Raw genomic sequence first — 12,025 nt, forward strand, 5'->3', positions numbered from 1 at the left:
TAATTTCTGGCTGAAGGCCCTTTATAAATGCAGCCATAATGATTTTTTCATAATTCCTTCTTACCCAGCTAGCTTCTTCAACTGAAGATGACTTAGGAGTTGCCAGCTCTCCTAACCTCCTACATTTGTCGGCATAATCACGAACCCCCTCCCCCGGAAGTTGTTCGACGGAGTTTAGCTCTAGTAATCGCTGCTCGGGTGTAATAGATCCCTGGAAGCGCTTTCGCAGTATTGTTACCATCTGATCAAACCGAGTGGTGGGTTTTAGTAATTCCGGATAAAATGCAACACATGCCTTTGCAGGTCCGGTTAATTTTGAAAATCAAATCAAAATCTTTTCCTGTTCAGTCCAATTCCCCGTATCAGCAACAAGATCGACATGTTGCAAAAACGTCTCAACATCATCTTCATTTTCTAATCCTCCCCAAGGTTGTATCAAATTTTGCAAGCCTAATTCTTTTTTTACAATATTTTCACTTACCGATGTCTGAAAACGTACTGAAAAATCATTCAAAGATTTCATCTCCAATTTTAAACCTTCCATTTCGGCTTTTAATTCGTTTAGTTCTGCTTCCATGGTAACTACCTATTAGACTGTAATGTAGGTAAGTGAAGTGTGTTTGTCTAAATTTAATGCCTCTTCGAATCTGAATATAAACTAATTTTATTAACGAGTTCTAACACCCCTTTTACCTGTCACCAGTGTAATGTCCTCAAATTACAAGGTTAATTAATAATTTTTTAACTCACATATCCACTATAAGAAACATGTGTTTATTTTTTATGTTTGTTCCAATACAGATTTACTTAACCTAATTGTAAAATTAAAAGAACAATCTTAACTACTAAAGGCCCTATTCTAACTTATCCTAATTATATCTATGTACTTATTACCAACTTATAACCTAACCTACAATTAAAATACATACGATTGATATCTATGTCCCTAGGTTTAATCATTGCACTCGACTGGTCGTGGCAGAGAGAGAGAAAGGTCGCTGCTCAATCCACAGTTTTTAAACATAACTCAGCTCACAGAGAAAACCAAAACATCCACTAACTTTACGTAAATGTCCATTCCTCAGAGAAACAAAACGACGACCATATGATTTTTTTTTCCCTCCCTGCCCGATTCCTCCCGCGCATGCGCATCACCAATTCTCTCACAATTCGTCTATTACATGGGACAAATAATAACATAAATTTCTAAATAAAATAATTCTCCATGCAGAAAAAAAGCAAACATTTTTTAAATTGAATATACGAGTAAAATGTGTGAAAAATAAAATTACAAATCTATCAATAAAATGAAAGACAAAAATAATACTTCATAATGAATAGTGAATATACAAAATAGTTCCAGTCAGTGCAGGTCTTCAGCCTTATTTATCATAATTGTTGGCAGACCATCTTCAAGCTTGCAATGAACCCATCCCCTGGGGAACCATACATATTTCACTTTGCTGGTAGTCTTCTGCATCAATAGGCAGTTGGCAGTGGTCATTTCTTTGCTCACTTATTCATTCATCTGTTTCCCAAGCACGGTGCCTCATGATCAAATTTCTTTTTACTTTCCGGAGATGTAGCACCTTATCTCCAACCATTTGGCAGACGAAATGGACAACGATCAATGCTGATCAGGTGTCTTCTCTTGGTCCTTTTCATTCCACTATATCAATATCTTGATTATTGAATTTGTTACCCAGTTCAATTCCCAACAACAATTCCCTCACTGGATTTTCCCTTATCTCAAGAGAGTTTGATAGCTGAACCTGTTCTACCTGATTTAGACTTATCTACATACTTTTACTTTGGATTTTTAAACTGTTGTTTTCTATTTGTCCTCTCCTCCATGGACTTAAGCCTCTCGTCTTATCAGTCTCAAACTATAAGGCAGTCAGTTTATCTACCAAGATTTTAGGTCTTTGGTATTTTTGGTGATTTTGCCCAACTTAGCCAGTATAGGAACAATATTTTCCTCCTTACTGTGGCTTGGTATGCCTCTGTACTGCTTAGTCACTAACTGGGCTCACATATTCAGCAATACCACTGCTTTTTCTTTATTTAAGCAATATCAGTTTCTGTAATATTATAGTATTTAATATGTGTATGAGCTTCTCTTTGAATTCTACAGAATATTCGTATGTGTTAAGTACACTGCATGGCTGTCCCCCACATAATACTTTCATATTGAATTATGAGTTTTATTATCACTGTATAGATCCAGTGCATAACACTTGAATTGAAACTGTAGGTGATACCCAAAGAATATTGTATCTGCCCAATGAAGTCCCCAGTTTAGTTTAGCTTCCATATTAATACGGAGTTATTATAGCCAAGATCTTAGCTTTAGTGGAATTTATAACCTAGGAAATAAGCGTCCTAAAGATATCCATTTCTTGGTAAATAGGGTCAACTATCTTTGATGGATACTGGTACTGGTACTGGTAATGATGGGGGGAACAAGTCCGGCAAGTGGGCTTATTGGTTCTTTTTGCCATCCCCAAGACAAACCAATGGAATGTCTCTTTATGTATCTTATTCCTCTATGTCAAACCTTTTCATCTTTCTAATGAAATTCAAAAGGGACACCCAATCTATAGAGGAAGCCTCATTTCCTTTAATTCTATCAGAGCCTAATAGTCTGTATCTTAATGATACATACCTACCACAATCTGCTATGTAATGTAAGGCTGTCTCTAGGGCCTGTCCGCATAAGCAGCAGGTTTCATCATGAACTTCTCCACATATCTTAAAATGTCTTTTAAGTCTGCAGTGACCTGTCAGGATTCCTATTAATAATCGGAGTTCGTTTCTGTTAAGGCCTAGCAGCCACTTGGTTTTAGAAGTAGAGGGTTTAGTTATTAAAATCTTGGCCTATCTCAGCCCTATACAGTCCCTCCACTCCTTACCAGCTTTCTTCCATGTCTAATCAAGAACTACTTTTCTCTGATGACTTTTAGAGATGTCTAGGAATGGTTCTGGTCCTATAGGAGGGTGCTCAGCCCCGTTTCTAGCAAGCTGATCAGCTTTTTCATACCTGTGATTCCCTTGTGACCTGGGACCCACACAAGCTGAAGCTTCTTTAAGCACGCTAGTAATTCTAAGGCTTGTTTACACTCTCTTACCAAATTAGAGGTGACTCTAGGTGACCCCATGGCTTGAAGGGCAGACAGACTATCTGAAAAGATGGTGATACCAGTCCTTTCACAGCTAGTGACTTTGGGGCATAAAGTTGCTGACAAGATGGCAAACACCTCTGCCTGAAAGACAGTCGAGTGCTTGCCAAGTGGGAAGCTTAGTTCTATGCCTAATTCTTCAATGTAAACCCCTGCTCCCGTTAGTCCTGTTGAATCCATTCTTCATCCGTCAGTGAAACAGGGCAGATAATCTCCTGGGGTTTCCACTAAACCCTGTACCCAATCCTCTAACTTTGGGTGTAAGTAACTAATATTAGTATCTAAAATCAGTGTTTTATCTAGAAGTGGTAAGTGGTATTGGTAACTAGTTTTCCACCACTTTAGCTATTGTCATTGTAACCAATTCTCTTTTATACTTATTGGAGGCAGCCCGGTATACATTCCAGTCCGTCTCTAACTTTGTTTTATAAGCTTTATTATAGGCTTTTTTTGTGTCTTTTTGTAGTTTAGTCAATTCGATTGATCACCATCTGACTTTTTTACTAGGCTCCCTTTTCATTAGACAAGCCTCCATGTAGGCTGAAATAACCATTCTTTCAAGTCGGCTAGATTCAATGTCTAGCTGTGATCTGGAAAGTCTTTCCACTGCATAGGGTGAGTCGCCTTCCAGCCTCTCTTTGAAGAGACACCGGTCTGTATTTCTCTGGTTTCTCTTCATTGTGAGTATAGGTTTATCAGCTATAATCTTAAATGAGATAAACCTATGGTCAGACAGTGTTATGTTTGAGGTGACCCTCCAGTCTATACAAAGGCTTCTAATCCTGCTTGAGGTCAGCGTAATATCTAAAACCTCACCCCTAGTTCTTGTAACAAAGGTTGCTTCATCCCCTCTGTTAAATATTTCTAAGTCTGTTGAGGCTAAAAATTCCAGCAAGACTTCGCCTCGCTCATTGGTATCTGTGCTTCCCCACAATAGGTGGTGAGCATTAATATCTCCGCCAATTAAGAGTGGTACATCTACCACCCTAGCGTACCGGAGAAGTATTTCTAAGTATTGGTAGGGTGGATCTAAGCTATGAGGAACATAAACAGATCCTACTAACAATTTAATCTCATTAATACCAACTTTGATATTTAGTACCATGGTCGTGGTGTCTTTGGTATTAAGCTGAGGAAGAGGCAGCACCTGAAGGTCCTTGGAGACCCAGATGCAAGTCCTCGGGTTGTCTTCACATGGGGTTGGGCGGAATATCCTTCCGCCTATACCCCCTAATCCTCTACTAGTCCTATAACAGTAATATTCTTGGATTAGTACGAGGGTCGATTTGACCCCTGAAATTGACCTGGCTAATTCTCTAGTAACTGACTGATTGTGTTAAATATATATTAATTTGTCTTACCTTGATCATTGATGTGGCAGATGAGGAGGAATATAGGAAAGGCTAGCACCTATTGGCGCTTACCCTTCCTTTGCTCCTGAGGGGAGTAGCTGCTCTTTGTTGAATAGACCGGCACTCTCCATACCATAGACCTTCGGTCTGTTTCTCATTAGAACATGTGAGGAGAAACCAACCTGGATCTGTCTGGAGTCCGGAGTTGTCGAACGCCAGTGTTCTGGGACATGGCTCATTCATCTTCATCTCAATCTCAGAGATGAGGAACCTTTGAATAAGTAGGGCTTCCTCCTGTGTAATGGAGGCACCCTTTTTGCTCACCATAATGACTATCCGGAGAGCTCTCTGCGTCACTTCTTGGGTTTTCCTTCCTGCAGAGTAGAAGGTCCAGCGACAGGGTCACTGGTCCTCCTGTTGGACTCCCCAATAGATTTGACCCTCTTCTTGTCCTGCTGGCGGGTGTTGGAAGGTGGGGAGTCCACTGGTCTTTTAGCATGGACTTGGAGAAGGCCCACTCTTGAGATGGGCACTTTGCTCTCCTCGCGTTGAGATAGGGGTGTGGAAGACAGCCTCCCCATCATCCCCCTCCCGAATCGATTCGAGAGCTTTCACTGGTCCGCCCACCCGGGTCACAGCCAAGGAAGAGTGGCCCTTCTGGTGCCCAGTACTTTTGGGCTGCCTTTGGGTAGCCTGTTCAGAAGGAGCCTGGGGCTTCAATCTGATGGGCATCATGCTGCTCGGGCCAGCCTTATTGTGTCTTATTAGCTGTAGCCTTCCTTGTCCTGAGTCAGTCGACAAGGTCGACTGAAGTAGAGTGGACTCATCACTTGAGTTCTCCCTTTGACATGGAAGGCTAGAGGGGAGTTGGTGTGGCCGCACCACTCTGCTTAGCAGCCAACTCACTCCCCTCTGCACAGCTTATGTCTTCTGTGATTTCGGTCTAGGAAGACCGCTCTCCTTCTACTTCCATTGCAGCTGGCACTTTCGGCTGCTCTTCTTTTAAATTATCCATTTTTTTTTTTTTTTAAAGGTCTGTAATGTTTCTTGAATGGTGTTAAAGTAGGTGTGCAGCTCTCAACCCTACCGCTCTGAAAGAGCTTGCTCCCTTGAGTGGAGTCCAGTGGCATTGGAGAAGCAACTCCGGAACGTCCAGCAGGATCCCATCCAGTCACCAATTGGCACTACTACAACATCCAAACTTTTACACTGAGCTGATAGAGCAGCCGCTCCTTCTTGGTTAAGAGGAGCGGGCTCCTGTACTATCTCAGCGGCCAGGGAGTACCATTCCTCATTTTTCCCTTGTACCCTCTGGAACAACTCTCCCAGGAGGGCTAGTCCAGCAGTAGGGAAAGGAGTAAGGGATGGCTGTATAGACCTTTGTGTGTAATATATTGTGCTGGGTCCAGTACTGTGCTGTGCTCCTCCAGTTGCTAACCTGGACAGGCGTGCACCTCGCCTGGCACTAGGTGTCTGGTGGGGATATAATCCCCTTTAAGTAGCCAGACCTACTTCCCCTCCGGGGCGGCTCTCCTAGGCCCTAGGTGATCCTAGGGTGTGTACTGTGAATGACCTTGGTGTTGTATGCTGTTATCGTGTACTGCCTGAGTGTCAGAATTTATGTTCCCCCAACCTGGAGGGCAGTGGCTGTTAGCGGTATAAGGACCGGACGATGGGGCCGCCAACTCCCTACGCCATGTTTGATGGGTTTATTGATAAGCAAATTTCAATACATAATGCCTGAACAACATCGCTTGTGACTTGCATTTGTCTACAAATATTATTTATGAACTGTCTTATAATGAGGATCACATTTTCGTGCACAAATGTCTAAGCATAGAACCAAGCATCCTCGAGTTTCCTTAGTAGGAGTAAGTTGCTTTTTACTAGATACCACAGTAATGGTGTGATATAGTTCCCTTGGCGGTGTTCCACAACTGCTCGTGCTTGTAGTCTGGTGTCTTCATCTGAGGGAATAAATATGCTATTATAAATCTGACCCATCTGATCAACACAGCAGAGACAGTTGCAGCCTTTGATGTTCTTCCTCTGCTGCCTACTGAAATTTTTATCTAACTTTGTTGGTGCCTCCCATACTTTGATACTCTCTTCTCCAAAGTTCTCCCTATTATTTTAAAGGCTGGAGGAGAATCAATGTTCATGTACGTAGCCGTTGCTTTTAACTGCTCATTATCCTATTAATAGTGACTACTATTAATAGGATAATGAGCAGTTAAAAGCAACGGCTACGTTGGATTTTTCTTTATTCCTTAGCTGGAGTTTTCTTTTATACCCTTATTTAAAAAAAAAAAAAGATTAAAAACACTGTGTAATTAAAAATAATTTCACTTCTCCAACAAATTTTAAAATTGGATTTAAAAAGGAGAAGTTTTGTATAATTATTTGATATACTTAATTTTTTTTTTTTTTTTTTCAGAAAGCACTGTAAATGATTTAGTTAAGCAGCTAAAAAGTAATATTCGAGGTAATTTGGAAAATGTTCAAGAAGTTATCGAACTTGTTTCAAATACTAACCATGATGTGTTAGTGAATGTATTATCAAATGTTTGGCAACAAGTAGCAACAGAAGGTGAAATGAAAATGTTTATAAAGCTGATTTCTGCCTGTGCATTATCATCACATTTGTTCTGTAAAGAGATTTTACTTAAAAAGGTAAACTAGATTAATTGGATAATATTTACCTGTCATTTGATACAATGAATTAAAATATACTGAATTAGTCTCTATAACGTAATTGTAAACTCTATTATATCTTACAATATAAAATGTTTGAGTTTTATCACAAATTTATGGACCTCTTGTGGAAGGAGATACTTGGTGAAAAAGAGAATAATTACAGCTTTTGTGATTTATATTCTGGGTGTCTCTTCATCTGCCTGAATTTAATTAAGGATGCTCCTTTTTACTCTGCAGACGACTACTGATTTCAATGCCTCCGCATCCTTGCTGCTGAGTAAATTTTCGACTGACTTGGTTCGATTCGATATCAGTCGTTTACCCCCTTTTAAGAAGTGGCTCAGTTCGTCCATTTTCCCAGTGAACCGTTTAAGGTTAGAAACATACTTCCTCAAATCTTGGGTGGCTGCCGTGCGTACTTTGATCCCTTCTAATGTTGTTGTGTGGGTTTCAGCTATAGAGACTTCCAGTTTTGGGGTAATCTCTGGGAGTGGAGGAATCATCTCCTTGAGAGGTGGGATGTCAACTACATTCTGATTTACGATGATTTGATGATATCATTGGTGGCCATAATTTAAAAAAAAAAAAAATTAAAGGAGATAGCAAAAAAAAAAAATTCTTCATGGAAACAAAAATTACTCTGTTATCTAAAGGTCCTGGGTTTCAGCACCAGTTAAATGTTAGCTAGCACAAAAACTGAAAAAAAAAAATAAATAAGAAAAGGGGAGAGAAATGATGCATTTCGTTGTAACTCAAAGACCAATTTTATTTCTTAACTAATCTGATGTTAACAAAAGTTGGAAAACAACTCCAATTTAGATGAATTATGCTCAGTTGCTTTAATAGCAGCCACCTCTGTATGCTATCAAAATTACATCTTAAATGTTTAAAAAATAACATGTGGCAATCTTATCTATCTTCTTGCTTAGTTTTCCACTACAACTAGCACTATAACTATTTAAAAAAAAAAAGTTTTATTCTCTTGCCTCAGCTTACCTTACTGTACATTGTCAATTATTTAAAGTAATTCAAAATTCAGTTAATGTTTAACAACTCAGTAATTATTACTACTGTACAGGTATAAATAATATTAACTTAAAATTTGAGATTTTATGGTACTACACGATTTACCAATGCAATTGTTATCACCTTGTAAATGTATACTATTAATAACAGGTTGTGACTGCATAATTAAGTAATGATGGATCAAAGATCTGTTTCTATTATGTTTCAGCTAAAAGATGAACAAACATTTCATAGTACAATGGAAATAATCCACTCCGTGGCTCAGTGGCTAGAAGCACCGCTAATTGTAGATACTCTGCTACCTTTATTGAAAGATTCATCATCACCTCTTGCTAATGAAGAAACCTGTCTTAAAAGATGTGTTGAATCACTAACCAGCGTACAAAAATCTGATTTATTGAGGTAATACTTCACTTTCCTATTATTTCATATGTCTATTATCATTTAATGATTCTGCTAATTGTCTTTTAATAATTGATGTTTAATTTTGTTTTTAGTGGTTATATTTCCATGATTGAAGGCAAACTCCAGAAACATGATTTGCATATTCTTGGAATACTGCTTGAAAACATCTCCTTAACTAATAATAGCTTAGTCAAATTAGTAGACTTATTTTCACTTTATTTTATGGATTTTAACGAAGATAGATCATTTGGTAAAATATTGATATTAATTATTGATAATATTTCTGCTGAGACTTCTAAAAATATTTTAAATGATTTTAGTAGTGTTTGTAATAATTTCAAAGGAGCAACACGGTTCAGGATAAAAGCTGCTTTGAAGAAGAAAATGAATCTTCAATAGAAATAAACGGATTTATAGTAAATTGAACAATGCATTTTGTATTACATATTTATCGTAATATACATTTTTACTTTTATATATCTGAAGTATTTGATTATCTTTTCAATTTAAATTGATATTTTGGATAATTATTTTTAAAAAATTGATAATTTTTGTTAATATTTTTATTTATTTTGTTATTAATATTTTGCTACGGTTTGTTATTAATATCTTGCTAAATTAGTTACTTTCTAGTTAAAAATTTGTTTTGTATATTACAAATTATGCACTAAAAAAGTTAATATATTCTTGAATCTCATTAATTAAATATTTATTCTAGAATAAATATTATATATTAAATGATTTAACTATTTTAAGAAGGTTCGTGCCAAGTCATAAGGAACTGTATTAATCTGAATGTGCTTGCTCATAGAAGAGCTTACTGGTCAATGCATGTGAATACTAGTTTTAATATTAGAAAATTACTCTAGGAAGAATTGAGAATTTAAATTAAAAAAAAAAAAAATATTTTCCAATGATATAAACTCACTAAGCACTTTTATTCTCATCAAAATCACACCAGTGACATTAGTGGGTGTACCATCATCACCTACAGTGAGAATATCTTCATTTAAAGATGTCACTGTATCATCGATAGTTAGCCAATGATTTTGCTGGTGAACTATACTTGATTCCTTGTAATGTTTCCAAATCTTTAGCGTTGTTGTTCAAAAGCTTTATTATACACTTGGATGATATATTTCCAACTTACCTAAAATATTTCTGGTATGTTTTTCATCTCAAGTGTTGAACTGCTTCTTTCACTTCCTGTTGTAGGATTTTTGTCTAATCATCCTGCTTTGACTTCAAAAATTATTAATCTTCCAGCACTTCCTCTAACCAGAAATTAATTATCTTGGAGAGACCAGGTTTTGGGGTTTTATCTTGTGGTGACAATTATTTTAGTGAATATTTAGACATTTTCTAAGGAATATGGGGAGGGGGGTGTCTCTTTTTCTTCCTTTCGAATTTAATCTTGAACCGAGGAAGGAACTCATTTAACACACTCATGGATATTCACTAATGTTACTATAGAATTTAATTAAAGCTGGTAATTCAATAAGAAATTTTTATCCATATCTTCTCGATTTCCCTTTAATAAATTATATTTTTCTTGTATGGCCTTCCTAGTTTCAATTATTTTGTACATTACTCCAGCATTGGTTGATTCTTCCATATCTAACTAGAGAATATTCGTATATAACCTCGTCAAGGTTTAACCAGTCTCGAAACCCATTCAGAACCTTCCGTCATTGATCTGTCTATCTTTATCCAGTTCTAAAAACTCATATCTTTTTCTGTTTTGACAGACTTTTCTGAGTATTTGGAATGAAATATCAGAGTTTTTTTTTGTTTTGTTTTTTTTAAACTGGCCAAGAAGCACCGCGGCCTCAGAGGGCCTATTGTACGCCGTCCCTCTTCTGCTCAAAACAGGCCAATTGCCTTTGCAAATCTGGACACTGTGTAAGGATCCACAGTTTCGCAAAGTTTGGGATCCAAGATACGATCCTTACTAAAGATGAGGAATCGTGTTCTTGCCACTGTATCACATTTGCACATGATGTGGGAAGCAGTCTCTTCCTCCTTTCTGCAGAACCTGCAGATTGGGGACTCTATCAGTCCCATTTTATAGAGATGCTTGTTTAACTGACAGTGTCCTGTATATAGCCCTGTCACCCATCTTAGGATACTCCTATCCATATTAAGAAGGCAATTGCTTCTTTTCGGGCAGGGTCCGTTGAGGAACATTTTTGATTGTTCCATCCCTCTGGTATTTCTCCAGAGTAACCCAGCCTTGCTCTCAGCGATCTTTTTGATATGCCTCTTCGCATGGCTGAGACTAATTCCACATATGGGTTCAGGTGTGAGAGGAACATACTCAGATCCTTTCCTTGCTAGGTAGTCTGCTCTCTCATTTCCTTTAATGCCTTTATGTCCAGGCACCCATTCCACCCATATTTTTTCTCCTGATGATCCGAATGCATAGCCAGGATCCCGTCTTCATTGATCCTCCTGAACAGTCTACCATGTCCCTCATAAGTTAAGGAATGGTAGTTCGTTCCTAGTTTCATAAGCCTGTATGGAGAGCTAAGGGTTTGAGCTTCAATCTCTATGTGTAGAGGTTTAATGTGCAGCTGAACCTCCATTGCTGCAGAAGGAGTGGTGCTTATGGCTCCCGTTATCATAAGGCACGTCAGTCTCTGAAGTTTCCCAAGCCAAGTTTGGGATTTCCTGGTCGTACCCTTGTGCCACCAGATAATAGCAGCGTATAGAACAATTGGTCTTATCGCTGCTATGTACAACCAATATATAACTTTTAATTTTAGGCCCCAGGATTTGCCTACGGCTCCTTTACATGCCCAGAGACACCTCAATGCCTTCATACTGGTCCTTTCAACATGAAGTTGCCACTTCAGTTTGCTATCCAGAGTAACGCCAAGATGTTTGACTTCACTACAGAATCCCAATCGTTCACCGTTAAGGTACGGCGACCTGATTACAATGTTCCGTCTTTTCTGTGAAGACACAAAAACTGACCTTTTGAGGATTGATGCTCAGACCATATTCCTGGCACCATCCATCCATAAGGTCTACCGATGTTTGAAGCAGTCCTGAGATAGTTCCCGGGAATTGGCCTCCTATCAACACAGCGATGTCATCAGCATATCCCTGCGTGTAAAAGCCTGCCTTATTGGATCTGGCAAGTAAGGTGTCTACCACCATACACCACAGGAGAGGAGATAGCACTCCACCTTGCGGACAGCCACCAGTGGGCTTCATCCACATCTTAGTGTGTCCTAGCTCCGACTTAAGAAATCTTCCTTCCAACATCGCATTAATCCAGCTGAAAGAAAGTTGTCTCACCCCCCTCATTTCCATGGCTCTCGCCATGGTTCTGTAAGGAGTACGATCAAATGCGCCTTCAAT

At 38.5% G+C, this 12,025-nt stretch overlaps 1 protein-coding gene across 2 annotated transcripts in view; it reads left to right on the forward strand.

Annotated features, from left to right (window-relative positions):
- LOC106683314 (uncharacterized) overlaps window positions 1-12,025 on the forward strand; it is a 34,972-nt gene that overhangs the window by 6,041 nt on the left and 16,906 nt on the right. For both annotated transcript variants that reach the window (XM_014424691.3, XM_067050912.1), the window contains 3 exons: window positions 6,969-7,204; window positions 8,463-8,656; window positions 8,752-8,909. In XM_014424691.3, the coding sequence (XP_014280177.1) occupies window positions 6,969-7,204; window positions 8,463-8,656; window positions 8,752-8,909 (588 nt within the window). The remainder of the gene's footprint in view (window positions 1-6,968; window positions 7,205-8,462; window positions 8,657-8,751; window positions 8,910-12,025) is intronic.

The sequence above is a fragment of the Halyomorpha halys genome, unplaced genomic scaffold (assembly GCF_000696795.3).
Source record: "Halyomorpha halys isolate HHAL.00 unplaced genomic scaffold, Hhal_1.1 Scaffold477.1, whole genome shotgun sequence".
Classification (NCBI taxonomy): domain Eukaryota; kingdom Metazoa; phylum Arthropoda; class Insecta; order Hemiptera; family Pentatomidae; genus Halyomorpha; species Halyomorpha halys.